The sequence below is a fragment of the Aspergillus aculeatinus genome (assembly GCF_003184765.1).
Source record: "Aspergillus aculeatinus CBS 121060 unplaced genomic scaffold BO66scaffold_2, whole genome shotgun sequence".
Taxonomy (NCBI): domain Eukaryota; kingdom Fungi; phylum Ascomycota; class Eurotiomycetes; order Eurotiales; family Aspergillaceae; genus Aspergillus; species Aspergillus aculeatinus.
In genome coordinates this window covers 652,585-668,115 of record NW_020291471.1, presented here as the reverse complement: position 1 = coordinate 668,115, position 15,531 = coordinate 652,585, and the positions used below count along the sequence as shown (strand labels likewise).

At 54.0% G+C, this 15,531-nt stretch overlaps 6 protein-coding genes across 6 annotated transcripts; 4 read left to right on the top strand and 2 right to left on the bottom strand.

Annotated features, from left to right (window-relative positions):
- Positions 1 to 90: 90 nt before the first annotated feature.
- On the top strand, positions 91 to 2,381 carry BO66DRAFT_339743 (uncharacterized protein; the record flags this gene model as incomplete). The annotated part of the gene is made up of 3 exons (XM_025644382.1): positions 91 to 725; positions 784 to 1,114; positions 1,170 to 2,381. The coding sequence occupies exons 1-3, from the start codon at positions 400 to 402 to the stop codon at positions 2,379 to 2,381; spliced, it is 1,869 nt and encodes a 622-aa protein (XP_025508745.1). The 5' UTR covers positions 91 to 399.
- Positions 2,382 to 3,170: 789 nt separating this feature from the next.
- On the top strand, positions 3,171 to 4,847 carry BO66DRAFT_364240 (carboxylesterase/lipase family protein; the record flags this gene model as incomplete). Its single annotated transcript, XM_025645154.1, has 1 exon — positions 3,171 to 4,847. One exon carries the CDS (start codon positions 3,171 to 3,173, stop codon positions 4,845 to 4,847), a length of 1,677 nt encoding a protein of 558 aa, XP_025508744.1.
- A 2,324-nt stretch (positions 4,848 to 7,171) lies between these two features.
- On the top strand, positions 7,172 to 9,094 carry BO66DRAFT_407666 (arylsulfotransferase family protein; the record flags this gene model as incomplete). The annotated part of the gene is made up of 3 exons (XM_025649071.1): positions 7,172 to 7,582; positions 7,643 to 8,749; positions 9,071 to 9,094. 3 exons carry the CDS (start codon positions 7,172 to 7,174, stop codon positions 9,092 to 9,094), a joined length of 1,542 nt encoding a protein of 513 aa, XP_025508743.1.
- Positions 9,095 to 9,121: 27 nt separating this feature from the next.
- Positions 9,122 to 10,196, bottom strand: BO66DRAFT_69827 (uncharacterized protein). Its single transcript, XM_025653508.1, has 4 exons — positions 10,071 to 10,196; positions 9,806 to 10,018; positions 9,393 to 9,739; positions 9,122 to 9,278 (listed from the first exon to the last, which is right to left on the bottom strand). The coding sequence occupies exons 1-4, from the start codon at positions 10,081 to 10,083 to the stop codon at positions 9,258 to 9,260; spliced, it is 594 nt and encodes a 197-aa protein (XP_025508742.1). The 5' UTR covers positions 10,084 to 10,196; the 3' UTR covers positions 9,122 to 9,257.
- Positions 10,197 to 10,334: 138 nt separating this feature from the next.
- On the bottom strand, positions 10,335 to 11,613 carry lcp5 (small subunit rRNA maturation protein LCP5). The gene has a single exon (XM_025646373.1). It carries the CDS (start codon positions 11,577 to 11,579, stop codon positions 10,419 to 10,421), a length of 1,161 nt encoding a protein of 386 aa, XP_025508741.1. The 5' UTR covers positions 11,580 to 11,613; the 3' UTR covers positions 10,335 to 10,418.
- Positions 11,614 to 12,095: 482 nt separating this feature from the next.
- Positions 12,096 to 14,212, top strand: BO66DRAFT_397506 (transmembrane 9 family protein; the record flags this gene model as incomplete). Its single annotated transcript, XM_025648601.1, has 4 exons — positions 12,096 to 13,200; positions 13,254 to 13,591; positions 13,643 to 14,078; positions 14,145 to 14,212. The coding sequence occupies 4 exons, from the start codon at positions 12,096 to 12,098 to the stop codon at positions 14,210 to 14,212; spliced, it is 1,947 nt and encodes a 648-aa protein (XP_025508740.1).
- Positions 14,213 to 15,531: the final 1,319 nt, after the last annotated feature.

Genomic DNA, 15,531 nt, shown 5'->3' with positions numbered 1-15,531 from the left:
ATCCGCAAGTCTTTGCTGTAGTGTGAGATGGGTAGAGTATATAAGGGAAGTTGACCCCGACTGAAGATGGCCGCCAAGCTGGGCCCGCGGCTTCAGCACAGATTTCCCGATTGAGGCTAGTGTGAAGCTGCGGCGGTGGGAGCTTATCCATCCCATCCAACATTCTGCCGCCGTCCAGACCTCCGTTGTTGCTCCAATTCATCCAAGCTGCGTCCCCGGCCTCTACCTTCCAGACCCTAGTTCAGGGTCTCGTTCATTCTCTTCGCCGTCGCATCATGTGTGACATTCGTTGAGTTGCCTTCCAAAACACCTCCCGCACGACATTCATGACCATCGCGTCGATAGCGAATCCGTGATCTTCGGCCTGCCTCGCTTCCCATTCCTTCCACGACGGACAAAATGGCCACACCAACCCTGGATCGCTTCTTAGCGAGCGTCGCAGATATCGTCAAATCCCGCGATGGAGCCAAGCTACAGGACTTTCTACAGATTGAACCTCCCCTCCCCGATGTCTATCGGCAGATGACCAACGAGCTACGGCAACACCATCCTTCTGGTCCGCGGGAAACAGATCTATTGCGACGATGTGAAGGATTGGTTCCAAAGTCCAAGGGTAGCTCCTGGACCGCTTTTGCGACTTTCATGAAGCTTTACTGCACTTTTCTACGTGATGTGAATGTCGATAACTTGCTCGAGACATACGATCTTCTCAAGGGACTCGTCAAGTATGCATTGCATTTTTCTCCGGATCACATTCGCAGACACTGACCTTACTGCATACAGCCAATGTGTTCTTGCATTGGGTGATAGTCAAATGGGTGTTATTGTCTTACCGACCGTTCTGTACCTCTCAAAAGTCCTCGCGAAGCTGGCCATGGGCCTCGACCGTCGTCCCGAACTGATTGCACACCTACTCCGACTCGACGGCCGTTCAAACCAGGATGAGACTGTGGAGAAGGTGACACTGGTGGAGAAATCGGCAAACGTGGTTCGGGAGGCCTTCATCAAGTGCCTCACAGACCGAAGTGGTACGCCAGGGATCCATGGAAAGCCCGAAGGCAAGCGCATTGGTATCTACTTGATGGCCAACCTCTGCCTGAAGCTACTCTTCCAGGTAACATCAGGCCGTGAAATTGGCATTTCGTGCTCTAACCATGACTATACAATAGTGCGGCAAACTTCGAAATGCGGAGCAAATGTTCGCGAGTATCAGCGCACAATCCCCGCCCCTCAAGTACTTCCCGGCCTCCCAGAGGGTGACATACCTATACTACCTCGGGCGCTACCTATTCGCCAACAACCTCTTCTATCCTGCACAGATTGCCCTACAGGCCTCGTACGACCAATGCCACCATCAAGCGCTAAACCAGAAGCGAGCCATCCTCACGTACCTGATCCCATGCAATATCATCTTGGGCCGATTCCCCACCCTCCAACTGCTGCAACGTCCGGAAGCCGAGGGACTGGCAGAAAAATTCATTCCGATCTGCCGCTTGATCGCTCGTGGCGACTATATCGCCTTCCGGGAACACCTGGCTGTTGGTTCCCCCGAGACAGAATGGTTTGCGCGTAAGGGGATTCTTCTTCCGTTGCGTAACAGATGTGAGATCCTTGTGTGGAGGTCTCTTTCTCGTAAGGTTTTCATTCATGGTGGTTTTCACGGTGACCCTCAAGGCCAGAGTCGTGGACCGCCCCCATTCTTATACCTTAGCAAACTTGAGGTTGCTATTCAGTGGATCCAATCTCAGCATACGGTCCCAGCGCAACAGGCTTATGGTTTCTTCGCCTCTCGACCCGAGCTCGATGCACAGGCTGGAAACAACCGTGTTGGTTCCCAGGTAGTATACAAACCACTAGACTGGGACTTTGAAGGTGTGAACGAACTTGATGCGCAAGAAGCCATACCTGGACCCAGCCTGATAGCCAAATATGCTGATTACCTGGCACCTGATGGATACTTCGATGCTCAAGGGCAATGGCAAGCCAATCCAGCCGGGAACCTGGTTGATGGCCAGCCATCGGCAGATTACAAGCAATTTGAGCTTGACCCCTACGCCAGCCGCCCTGACCTTGAGCCCGAAGAGGGGAAACCTACTTTGATGATGCGGGAGATTGAGTCAATTCTAGCTTCCCTCCTAACCCAAGGCCTGATGCGCGGTTACCTGACCCACAAGAATCCCCGTTTAGCCATCCCGGGCGCACGCCTTCGTGGAGCCGTGCCTACCGGGTTTCCCAACGTGTGGCAGACAATTTACGCCCGAGAAAGTGAAGATGACAACGTTCCAGGCTGGGTTCAGCCTCCAGCCGCGGCAGCGATTCCTACGGCTGGCGGAGGAAGAGTGGTCAATCTCTCGGGAGCACGACCTGTTGGCGTTCAATGAAGTACGATTTCGGCACACTTTCCTTCACCACATCGACAAGCTAGATCCCTGTATATAATCATCCCGTTTTGTTCTCGCATTATACCAACTAGACGACTATGAAACATCTTGAATCCGACAGGCAGAGTAATATGAGATTCAGTTAATATAGTTACACTGATATTGAAGCCGAGTCTCGGAGATCCGAACTCCCGAGCACCGACCATTACATATCGAGCAATTACGGCCGCCAAATCTCGATCTCCGAGGACACGTGCGCTCGGAGCATGCGCTGTGATTGAGAAGGAGAAGGATCAGACGTTGACGCTCGGGATCGGGCCCGAGATCTCGGCCATATCGCAACAGCCGAGCCTGTGATCTGCAACTAAAGCCGACCCGACTGTAGGCGGGTTCCTGCTTCTGCAGACCTTCTGGATCGAGTCCAGACGGTGGGCGATTCTGCAAGCAGCATGCGTAAGCACACATGAAGGATAAGATTAATTCTTGTCTGCGGCCTGCGGATCCTCCCGGTGGTTCCGACCCACATTATGCAGTTATCTTCATGAGAAATCTTTAGTACAGCCGTACGAAGGCATTCCCAATGGTTACACTAACTACTCGAAGCGATGACGACGACGGACGATCCTCACTGCCGAGTTGCGAGACAAATCCGCGGGACAAGCTTGCTTGCGACCCAAGCTTGATGGTATATAAGGAGGGTTGTATCCAGACATCCTCTCGTTCAACAGCCAATCTCGTCCTCATTCATCCTCTTCCCAGTGTTGAAACGTGGGCGAACAACCTTTCCTCATGCACGTCATCTCCACCCTGGCCGGCCTGACAGCCGTTGCACCACTGGCAGCGTTCGCTAGTCCTTTGGCACGATCTTCCACCTCGCAATTGCCAATCATCAATACCACCCTGGGTGATGTGCAGGGTCAACACTCACCTTTTCGTGGCGGTGATGTGGCTGTTGTCTATAAAGGAATTCCTTTTGCTGCTCCCCCTACAGGAGACAATCGCTGGAAGGCTCCTCAACCTGCCACATCGTGGAGTGGTGTTCTCAATGCGACTGAGTTTGGTCCTCAGTGTGCCCAGACTATCAGCAGTGCGGGTATCTTCAGCAGTGGCAAGACTACTACGAGCGAGGACTGTTTATACCTGAACATCTGGACGCCCAACTACAACGACACTTCGGACATTACATCTAAGAATCTACCCGTGTACTTCTGGATCTATGGTGGTCGGTTCGAAGGAGGCTCGGGAGATGTGCTGACCTACGATGGCACCGGTCTCGCAGCCAAAGACATCATTGTCGTGACCATCAACTACCGTCTGGGTGCATTCGGTTACCTTGCCCACCCCGAGCTTTCCGCTGAGTCCGGCCACAACAGCTCCGGCAATTACGGCATCCTTGATCAGCAGGCTGCGCTGCGTTGGGTCCACGAGAACATCGCCAACTTCGGTGGAAATGCCAGTCAGATCACTGTGGGCGGACAGTCGGCCGGCTCTGCCAGCGCCCTCGACTCCATGTGGAGTCCTCTGAACAAGGGCCTGGTGGCGGGTGTCATCGCCGAAAGTGGTGCGCGTGGCCCTCACGACCCTATGACGGGTAGTGCAGCAACCAGCTACCGTACCAAAGCTGCTGCTGAAGCCCAGGGCGTTGAGCTCCTGAAGGAGTTGAATGTTACCAGCCTTGCTGCGGCCCGTAAGGTTTCTACAGAAACGTTGATTGGATACGACTCGCTCAGCGACACCATCTTCGAAGGCACCCAGTTCCAGAACCTGTCCAGCTTCTTCATGGAACCGCCCATGTGGCGCCCAAACATCGATGGCTACGTCCTCCCTTACGGCTACGGCGAGTCGCTGTCTCTTGACGCGCACCTAGACGTGCCCATCCTCACTGGAAACAACAAGGATGAATCGGGCGCCAGCCCTGACCCAGGCTTGACCGTCGCCAGCTACAAGGAGCTCTACACCGAGTTGTTCGGGAACAACGCCAGCCAATTTTTTGACCTCTACCCCGGTCAGAGCCTCGCCCAGGCGAACAACAACTCGAACGAGTTCTACCGCGACCTGAGCCGTGTCGGCACCTGGCAGTGGTCAGTGGACTGGGCCGCCGGTGGTGCCAGAAGCCCCGTCTACACCTACTACTTCACCCGCAGCCCTGCTGAGAACCGCGACGAGGGTGCGTACCACGGCTCGGAGCTCTGGTACAGCTTCAACAACATCCCCTACTCGGACTACTCCAACGTGACCTGGTACCCTTACGATTACATTGTCGAGGAGCGCATGTCCAACTACTGGGCGAACTTCATTCGGACCGGCAATCCCAACGGGGATGGACTGCCCGAGTTCGCCCCCAGCACTAAGGACAAGCAACAGACGATGTGGCTGGGCAACTCCTGGGGATCGGGCCCTCTTTCTGCTGACGACTCGCGGATTGAGTTTATGGAGGCTTGGTTGGCGACAATGCCTGAGTGGTAGTATGGGATGGTTCATCGCTATCTGATGGGTTTCTGGTGGTGCAGTGACACTGTGCGATGCTTTATGCTAGGTATTGTTTATACCTTGGTGGTCTGGGTCCTTGAAGGACACGGGACTTTCGCTTCTTGACATTCTTTTTCCTGTATATTACTACGGCAGCTACTATACTTGGGCCTGTGTGGTTTTATCTTGTATTTCACCCCGTTGTATCAAATAGAGATCACAATATATTTACTTGAGGGTAACAGCTAACCAACCAACCAATCGCAAGAACCCAAATCAATACACACCAGCTTGTTTCCTACACTCCCCAACAAGATCCACGCTATCTGCATCCATCACCGCCTTGATACCTTGAACAAATCTGTTCGAGAACATGGCCCAATAAAGAAAGCTTTTTTAGGCCATATTCTCTGATATACTATGCTACGGAGCCGTTTAAGAGCTAGTATATGAATTCGTAGAGAACTTCGAGTAGAGATATGCGTATACTGTTTTCGAGTTCCCGGTCAAACCCAATGAAGAGGTCCTGTATAAGCAACTGCATGACTGAAGGGTGTGCAATATGGAACGATTCTCATTCCCAATGCCTTGGGGGTTCTCACTCTCTTAGTGGGTCTAACCGGAAGGCCCTGGGCAGCAGTCTCGCGACGACAACAGCCTTCTTATACAGAGTCGTATGGCAAACTTTTGGTAGCACTTTACAAAGGTAAGCCTCGGTAGGGGTCATCTGAATCAACAGATAAAGAGATTTTAGTGTAAAGGGCGCGTAGATTTGGCCTCTGTCAGGCTTGCGTTAATAAGAAAAATGACAGATACACATATCTTGTGAGTAATAGAACGTATAGATGTTCAAGTCTTGTTGATAGAGAAATGCGTAGATCTTTTGGAGACACATCGGCTTGGCAATATCAGATACCTCGGCGGTAGTGGTTATCAACGAAAGGACTGGTTAATTATAAAAAGCATTAAATCTGACTCCTTGTAATGGAGGAATATACAAAAGGGATTGTCCCAGAGCCCTAAGAGGCTACAAGCTCCGGGCTCATAACCTATAAGCAATTCAATGACTCAGGGGTGGGCAATATGGAACGGTTTCTTCATTCCTTCCTTGGTGGTTCTTGATAGTCGAATGATCTGAGATATCAGCATGTAAAGCAGCATGCTAAAGGCGTTGGTCCAAGTGGCCGGATTGCTCGGAAATGCTGACATCCTGCCTGAGTAAATATTGGCAAGAGGCGGGGTTTTCCTTAGGAGATGTAGGGAGTCGGAGTCTAGGGAAAGTTGGCGTTCGCCTAAGGTGTGGTCACTCTAACGTACTAACTCCCTTCTGAGCCAGACAAGTCTGAAGCAGGAAGTGGAAGCTTCCTGTTCTGCTTCGAGGAATTGTAGGGAACGATGTATGAGACACTATTCCTCCTAGGTTGAGCTCTGCGGGATGTCTGGTCGTAGCCTCGAGGCGGAAGATGGACGCATATTGAAGATACCTTCTCGAATTTAAGAACGCAAATATGATGTGACAGATACTGTAGCGGGACTGTTTCAACAAGGTTGACGCGATACGCACTTTAGGGAGAGCGTCGGGGTGAAATCGCAGAAATTATGACCTGTGCACTCGGACAGTGGCGCAGCAGACAGAAGACGTACGTTTCAGTATCCATAGTTTGAGTGATCATATCTCAGATGACCCACTTTCCAATGCTCTTCGTGAGATGGTTGGTGTCGTGAGTGGGTTATGGGGTGTCGAGGCGGATAAATACTAGGGAGATGTCAGGGTTGATAGCTATCTCCGGCTACAATTATCCGGGGACATGAAGGATATTCTGACAGAAAGAGGGATATATCAGTGCATCAAGCAATCTTATTCTTTGAGACCAGTAACTCATCCCCTGTCGGTTGTTGAAGCGGCGGATAAGAGAAACCGATGGCGTTGATGATGATGCTTTTGGCTTGCGCAATCAAAAGTGGAGCTGCAAAGCTTGGCCCAGCCGCTCAAGCTCATCATCCCCTTCAGGAACCTGCTTGCGGATAACACATTAACCTTCATGTCTGGAACAACACTTGGTCTCTTTTTCTTCCATACAGACAAGCGAACTCTCCCACTTTAGCTTGGCAGTGCGTTGATTGCGTCATGCTTTAATTATAGAGACACCCCACCTCCCTTCAGTAACAAAGGAGATGTGATGGAGTGATAAGATGGAAATATATACATCCATTCAACTTCAAGTGCTAGCCACGCTGATGTCTGCTTGCTCCTCAGTTCAATCTGCGATTATCCTCATGATATGCTGCGTCCACATTCTCGCCGCTCTTGGACTGGGCTCATGACTGGTTTCTTTGTGTTGAGCACATTGCTTGCAGCCATCATCTTTCTAGGCATCCCTAGTCTACAGCGCTTACGCCTACGTATCGGCGTCTCATTGTTCGACTCAGGGGTACTAGGCTTGTACCCCGTTCACAAATATGTTTCGACTGATCTCGTGTCCCCGAAGCTGGAACAGGTAGCGTGGGACCCGCGATGCAGCAACGATCTGATCTTCCTCTCGGCTCGCGGCGACGCGGTCGAGCAGCCAGGACCCATGATCTTCAATGCCCAAGGGGAACTGGTGTGGAAGTTGCCACCCACCTCCGAGCGGCTGGACAATTTTCAAGTGCAAGAGTACCGCGGAGAGACCTTCTTGACCTACTGGCATGGGGTCGGAGAGAATGGCCATGGGCGCGGCTCCTGGATCATGGTATATTGACCCTTCGCATGCTGCGTTAATGGACACATATCTGACAGATCCGCTGGTTAGATGGATTCGACCTATACTCCCCGTATCGAAGTCCGAGCCGTGGGCATGGCGGAGGGAGACATGCACGAATTCCGCATCACACCCAACAACACCGCCCTCGTCATTGTCTACACCACCCAACCGGCAGACTTGAGCGATCTGGACGGGCCACAGCAAGGGTATATACACGACTGTCTCTTTCAGGAGATCGACATCGCCACCGGAGAGTTAATCTTCGAATGGCGCATGTCAGAGCATGTGCCCCTAACCAGCTCCTACGAGGCATTACTGGGCAATGGGTGGAGCCCCGCGCATCCCTACGACGTCTTCCACATGAACAGCGTCGACAAGGACGAGGCCGGCAACTACCTGGTTTCTGCCCGACACACGCACTCGATCACCAGCGTCGACGGCCGCACAGGTGCGGTGCTCTGGACGCTTGGCGGAGCGCTGAACGAGTTTGCGGATGCCTCCAACGGCTCCGCCACCGACTTCGCCTGGCAGCACCATGCGCGGTGGCAGGATAGCCAGACGATCACCCTGCTCGATAACGGCGCCAAGTGGTTCTTCGACGAGCCCACCGCCAGCCGTGGGCTAGTCTTGGAGCTGGACGTGCCCAACCGCATCGCGACTGTCAAGGCGACCTACCAGACCCCCACAGAACAGGCCACCGGCGCGCTCTCGCAAGGAAGCATGCAGTTGCTACCGGACACAGGCAACGTCTTCATCGGCTGGGGCCACTGCGCCGCGTTCACGGAGTTCGCGCCCGACGGAGAAGTGCTGTGCGACACCCATTTCGGGGCGGGTAACTGGTTCCAGCTGGGCCGGGTGATGTCCTATCGGACCACCAGGGGCCGCTGGGTTGGCCGACCCAGAACCCGACCTGACGCGGTCGTCCGCGGGTCTTCAGTATACGTGAGCTGGAATGGAGCTACAGAGGTGGCAAGGTGGCAGGCCCAACGCTGGGACGGTCGCAACATGGGCCCGCAGATGGCCTTCACTCCCGAGCAGACTGTCCCTCGCGACGGGTTCGAGACCGAGATCCCTCTCTCTGGCGAAGCAGGGACGGCGGTCTATTTCCGAGTGGCCGCCCTAGACGCGCAGGGTCAGGTCCTCGGAGTCTCCCAGGTGATGGGGCAGCAATACCAAGGTTGGGGCGAGCGGTTCGCGAGCCGATATCTCGACCCCATGTCGAGTGAAGTGGAGACGACGCTGGTCCTGGTCGGCGGTTGTCTGAGCTGGTGTGTCTTTCTGCTCTGGAGATGGATTGTGAATCGCAGGTGGCAGCGCCGGGGATATAAGCCTCTGTCGCTGGAGATGTCAGATCGATATAGCACAGACGATTCCCAAGCAGTCTTAGGATGAGTCGCATGGTCTGGATGTAGATCTCGCAGTCAATATTCTTCTGTGTTTTTTTCTTTTTTTTTCACGCGTATATCACTATAGCAGCTACTGTACTTTGAACCTGTATGATCTTGTATTGAAACCATTGCATTAAATAGAGACCACAAACGCATCTATTCGAACCAAACACCACCCACTCAGTAACCCCAAACACCCAACTCACCATCCACCAACCTATATCTCACATCCTCAGCCACTAACCCCACTCCATCACGCCCTCCGACTCTCCAACTCACTCCCCCTTCTGCCCCCCCTTTCCCTCCCCCTTCTTCTCCCCCTCGTTATCCTCTTCACACCCATTAACCATCAAAAACCTCCTCTTCTCCCACCCCACCACATCCCCCCCCAAATTCCCCTTCCGCAGCACCCGTCCCGGCACCACACCCTTCTCCTCCAACCACATCAGCGGCCAAAACACCACACACCCCACAATACAAAACAGCGTCGCCCACGTCTGCGCCGCCAGCACCAACAACTGCCCAAAGCCCCAGGGCATGACGAACTTGACGAACTCCGACGGCTGGTAGAAGTCCTCCTGCTTCTTGATGTAGTAGCGTTTCCCGGACCCCTGGACGGGGGTGCGCCCGTCCTCCGGGTCGGTGGTCAGGTCGAGGACCGTGGTCAGGGTCACCGGCGCCACGTGGAAGGGCACCAGCCAGATGGAGAAGATTTGGGAGATGGTGAGGTACAGTTTCAGACTGGGTTTGTCGAATGCTTTTTTGCGGGTTGTGGTTAGCGGTTGGTTGGTTGTAGGGCCCGGGGGTTCGCTACGTCACGTACCAACCGATTGCACCTCGAGTTCGATCCGCGGGGACATGATCTTGTACCATTGGTAGATCTTCTCGATGAACCAGCGGCTGCCCGGGTAGCTCCAGACGCGGCAGAAGGGGTGGACGAAGGCGGCGGACGGGGTGAAGAATCTCTGGATCGTGCGCTCTTGGTCTTGCGGGGTGGATTGGGTCAGGTGGTGGATTATGGTGGTGATTTCGGAGGCTGTTCGCGATGTTAGTGGGGGTTTGGAGTTGTGGTGGTGGTGGAGACTTACCTGGGTCTTCCATGTTGAGTGATTGATTGGTGCTTGATGTTAGGGATAGGGTGAATTGGTGAAACACTACTAGATAGTAAGTTGAATTGAGGTTGGGATGATGCTGGTTCAATGGGAATGGATTTAAAATATAGGCAGGGTTGATACAATGAAGTGATTGAGGGATGATGTCACCGGTTGCGTTGCATGTGAAAATCCCGGATTCTCGGAACGAGTAAACTCTTCACTCCACCCTTAGTAACGAACAATCTGGACAATATCTGGACAAAGAATCACGACTTTTCATGGTATCGAATGTTATCTGAAAATACTCCACACAAAAAAAAAAACACAAACAAAGCATAGAAATCACCGCTTCCAGCTGTCAACCTTCTTGCGCCGCTTCTCGAAGATCTGACCTACTCCCACTCCATCGTCCCGCTGGCCATCCTCGGTGACCTTGCGTTTCCGACTCTTGTCCAATGCACCTCCGCTGCCCTTGGCCCGGCGAGTGAGTTTCGTGATCCGGTCGGCGCCCGCGGTAAGGTCCCTCCAATCTTCACCACCGTACTGGTTCTGCGGTCCCTCGGCCCGGAGTCGCTTGGCACGGTCCTTCTTGCTTTCCTTCATCAGGCGCACAAAGTTGGTCTCTTCGTATGCCGTCCGCTCGGCCTCCCGCTCGCGCTCCTTCTTCGACTTCGTGTGTCGACCACCCTGCACAATCGTGCTACCAATGCTCGGCTCCGCCATAGGAGCGGACGACATCTCCGCGCTAACGAACTCGTCAATGACATTTGACCGCTGCGCGGGCCGCTCGCGACGCTCTTTCCGCTCGGTTGTGGGTAGAGCCGTAGGCATGATCCGGGGCGGTCTGTAGATACCATCGCCGGCGGGTTCTTGGCCGAACTTGTCGGGTCTGGCTTGGGGTTCCGCCTTCTTCGAGAACGCCGAGACATTGGGCCGGTAGGCCATCTCGTCGATGTCCTCTCCATCTCCCTCCTCCTCGTCCTCCTCATCGCTGTCTCCCTCGCTGTCGCTGCTGCCCTCGGATCCGGAATCCTCAGCGTCGGAGCCCTTGGCCTTCTTGCTCTTGCCCGTAGAAACACCATCCCGCTCTGCGCGCTCGGCATCCTCCGCGGCCTTGATGACTTTGTCCACCTGGTACTTCAGTCTACCCTCCAGCGGGCGGACACCGCGGTCCAGGTAGACGCGTAGCTCCACGAGTTTCTTGACGATGTCCTCCGGGAGGGACTCGTCGACATCCTCGTCTACTTCATCTTTCTTCAGGCCTCGCAGTTGGAAGATGATCAAGAAGACGAGGTTCTGGAGGTATGACAGGAGGAGGTCGGATTTGGTGTCGAGAAGCGAAATGCCGTCTTGCGGCGGCTCGATCGACACATCGGAGGGGGTTTCCCGTTCGGCCTTGGGCAGGGACGAGCCGGTGTTGTTCAAACATGTAGTGAGAGTTTCCAGGAGAGCGGAGACATTCTGCAGGCCCGAAGGCGCGGTTTGCGACACTGCCGCCGCCATTGCGATTTGATGGGTGTGTGTGCTTTCGTTCTGATGTGTTTGGCCGCGGAAGATTTCGATGGGAAATTTTTAGAGATGGCTTATCGGCACGTGCCGATTAAGTCCTTAGTGTCCTTAGTCAATGGAAACGGGATGTCACGTGGGCCAAGAGCGACGAGCTGGCCTCAACAACGGGAGCAACTGTGAAGTGACGACGCTCCCGCCGTTCTGGGAACAGCTCGGTTTGGTCTCTCCCAATTCTTCTTTTCTCCCATTCCCTTCCCTCATAAAGGTGCCGCATTCCTCCGCCCTTCGAGTTGGTTTCTGCTACAGTCCCCCCTCGAGCGGCCAACTCGTGCGATCTTCGAGAATCGCTTGTGGCGTGGAAGCTACCATCTGTGAGTTTCATTCCCAAACAAAAGCTACGCATACTATCGGTGGCTAGGCCCGGCCCCGAGCATCCTATCTCTTGGCCTCCTCTCAGATGCCACGGACACGAGCTAATATACCGCCCGCCTCTTTCTAGAATCGCCCACGATGTGGTTCAGCAATCGAGCGCTGCCTTTGACCACCCTTCTTCTTTCTGCCCCTTCGTTGTCCGCCGCTTTCTACCTCCCCGGTGTTGCCCCGACCTCGTACGATGAGGGTCAGTCGGTGCCGCTCTACGTGAACCACCTCACCCCCGGTCTCGCGCAGCAGGACGAGCAGCTGCACTCCGTCTTCTCCTACGACTACTATCACCCGGCCTTCAGGTTCTGCGCTCCCGAGGGCGGGCCCAAGGATGTCCGGGAATCATTAGGGTCCATTCTGTTCGGCGACCGGATCCAAACGTCACCGCTGGAGCTGCACATGGGCAAGAACGAGACCTGCAAGGCCATCTGTGGCACGGCCACCTTCGACGCCCGCAGTGCGAAGTTCGTCAACCGGAGGATCGAGCAGGGATACAACATCAACTGGCTGGTTGACGGTCTGCCCGGCGCCCAGATCAACATGGAGGCTGTGACCCAGGACAAGTTCTACAGCCCGGGATTCGCGCTCGGCTCAATCAACGATGACGGCCTTCCGGTGCTGAACAACCATTTCGAGATCCTGATCGACTATCATCGGGTCGGGTACGGGGCCCAAGATAAGTACCGCGTCGTCGGTGTGCTTGTGCAACCCGAGTCGCGGGCCAACGCTCGGATCTTGGAAGACGGGACCGCGGAGTGCGAAACGGATGGGACTGGCGTTGTTCTGAACGAGGAAGGTGAGACGACTGTGGCTTGGACCTACAGTGTCTACTGGCGTGAGTCGTCCACCCCGTGGGCGACCCGTTGGGATAAGTACCTGCACGTCTACGATCCCAAGATCCATTGGTTTTCTCTGATCAACTCGGCCGTGTTCGTGGTGTTCCTCGTGGGTATGGTCAGCATGATCCTTATCCGGGCTCTGAAGAAGGATATCGCTCGCTATAACAGACTCGACATGATCAACCTGGATGATTTCGATAGCACTTCGGCGGCCGTGGAGGATGGCATCCAGGAGGATTCGGGCTGGAAGTTGGTTCATGGCGATGTGTTCCGGTGCCCTAAGGCTCCCCTGCTGCTCAGCGTGCTTGTGGGCAATGGCGCTCAGCTCTTCATGATGACCGGTGTCACCGTTGGTAAGCTGCCTTACAATCAATTTGCATGTCATGGCATTGACTTTTATGGACAGTGTTTGCCCTCTTCGGTCTCCTCTCCCCTGCGAATCGTGGCTTCCTTGCGACGGCCATTCTCATTATTTACACGCTCTTTGGCTTCATCGGAGGCTATGTCTCGGCTCGTGTCTACAAGTCATTGGGTGGGGATGCCTGGAAGCGCAATATCATCATGACCCCTGTGCTGGTCCCGGCCCTTATCTTCGGCACTTTCTTCCTGCTGAACCTCTTTGTCTGGGCCAAGGGATCCAGCGGAGCTGTACCCTTCACCACCATGCTCGCTCTGGTCATGATTTGGTTCGTCATCAGCGTGCCGCTCAGTGTGGCAGGAAGCTGGCTCGGATTCAAACAACAGGTAGATCACTCCCGAGCGTGCCGACGGCGAGTCTTGCTAACGAGTTGACAGGCCATTGAGGGTCCGACCAAGACCAACCAAATCCCGCGCCAAGTGCCGCCCATGGCTGGCACGCTCCGCCCGATTCCGTCGCTCCTGTTGACCGGCATTCTGCCCTTCGGAGCCATCTTTGTGGAGCTCTATTTCATCATGACTTCGCTCTGGACCAACAAGATCTACTACATGTTTGGGTTCCTGTTCCTTTGCTATGGCTTGATGGTCATTACCTCGGCTGCCACGACGGTTTTGTTGGTTTATTTCCTGCTGTGTGCGGAGAACTACCGGTGGCACTGGAGGGCGTTTGCCGGCGCGGGAATGACCGGAGTGTACGTGTTCCTGAACGCCTTGCTGTTCTGGATCACGCGGGTCAGTTTTGGTGGCCTCACGGGTGCTGTTCTGTACATTGGTTATTCCGCCTTGATCGGCTTCGTGGTCTTTATTCTGACCGGTATGTTGTCGTCCCTCTTGAGATTGGCGATGCCTTCAGAGTATTCAACTGACCATTAATGAACAGGCTCGATTGGCTTCTTTGCTAGCTGGGCGTTTGTGCAGCGCATCTACGGCTCGATCAAGGTCGACTAGAGAATCTGCAGTCACAATTTTTGATCGCGTCGTCAACTCGGCCCGCTCCCTGTGGAGCCACCGAGGCGTTTTGCGTCGCCCAGGCCAACCAGACAAACCCCCTTCCACTGCCTCATCCGGGGTATGACTGCTATTATTAACTCCCCCCGGCGTTAGACTTTCGCAGACTCTGGGACAATGGTTCGCACTCGTGAAGCATGACCATTTCCTGGGAATCATGTCGTTTTTGTACCACGTAGGCCCAGTCGGTCGCTGGTCGCTGCTCTTGTCATTTTTATGAGATAGTTGTCACGATCCCTTGTCTAGGATATCCCATGTAAAGCGACAGTTTATTGTTCTATTGCTTTGTGCATGATTCGTGCTTTCCTCTGTCATACTGCGCTGGTATTTGTTGTTTTGTTCCTTATTTTTTTTTTTGGAGGGGTGGCTGTACATAAATCGGGGGAACGAGTGACGGACGGATTGACTGTTGATTTCTGAAAAGGGCAATTGATGGGGGGATGGGGGAGACCCATTGGGCGGTGTCCGTATGTGACTATGTGTACAATATGATGGAAGAGTGTGGAGTGGAGACAGTAGGAGAGAGGGTGACGAAGAGATGTGCATGTTGTGAGGATCTAGCCCAACCCAAGTCAACCCAAGTCGTGTTTCATCCGCAAGGGCAATTGCCAAGGCCGCACATAAACATGTTCTGGACCGGCGGCTCGGGGCTATGAAGGAAGGAAGCATCACCGATTCGATCCCTCGGGCGTCGCCACTACTTTTCCTCTGGCCCAGTTCTCATTTCTCATTTCTCATTTCTCATTTCTCAACTAAATCGGATTCCTCTTCTTGTTCGTGTTCTGTTCTTTCTAATTCATCCTGCTATTTTGCGACGTCACCCTCATCTTCACGTCTACACTACACACTAGGATTACACTACACCACCATACTATCTCCCACTAACAGCCTCGGTCCCTTTATTCCCTCTTATCGGTCCCACCACCGCCGCTTGTTTTACCCCGCGCTATCCGAAACTCCGTGTCTTCTCTCGTCCTTCTCTGCGCCGTCCATCCCGCACACGCATCCCTGACGCACCCCTCTCTTACCCTTCTATATCACCCAAATCGGCACTGTGGTGTACGCATAGTTGACAATGGGCAAGTCGTAAGTGATGCGCTTCCCCAGTTGTCCCGCGTCGCCGTTCAAGAGGCGGACGGAGAGATGGAGACGCAAGCCAGGGCGCGATACAATGTTTTGGGGCGTTGTGTCGCAGATGAATCTCTTGGGACTTTTCTCTTCATGAGATAAACCCAGTCTAGATCTGTCTTCTAGCCCTC

Excerpts from the sequence above, each read along its gene's own strand:
- lcp5 (XM_025646373.1), bottom strand. The coding sequence starts at position 11,579 with ATGGCGGCGGCAGTGTCGCAAACCGCGCCTTCGGGCCTGCAGAATGTC.
- BO66DRAFT_69827 (XM_025653508.1), bottom strand. Across the intron at positions 9,740-9,805 it reads ACTCGAGGTGCAATCGGTTG|CATTCGACAAACCCAGTCTG; the intron begins GTACGTGACGTA and ends CCCGCAAAAAAG. Across the intron at positions 9,279-9,392 it reads AGGGTGTGGTGCCGGGACGG|GGGGGGCAGAAGGGGGAGTG; the intron begins GTGCTGCGGAAG and ends GGGGAGGGAAAG.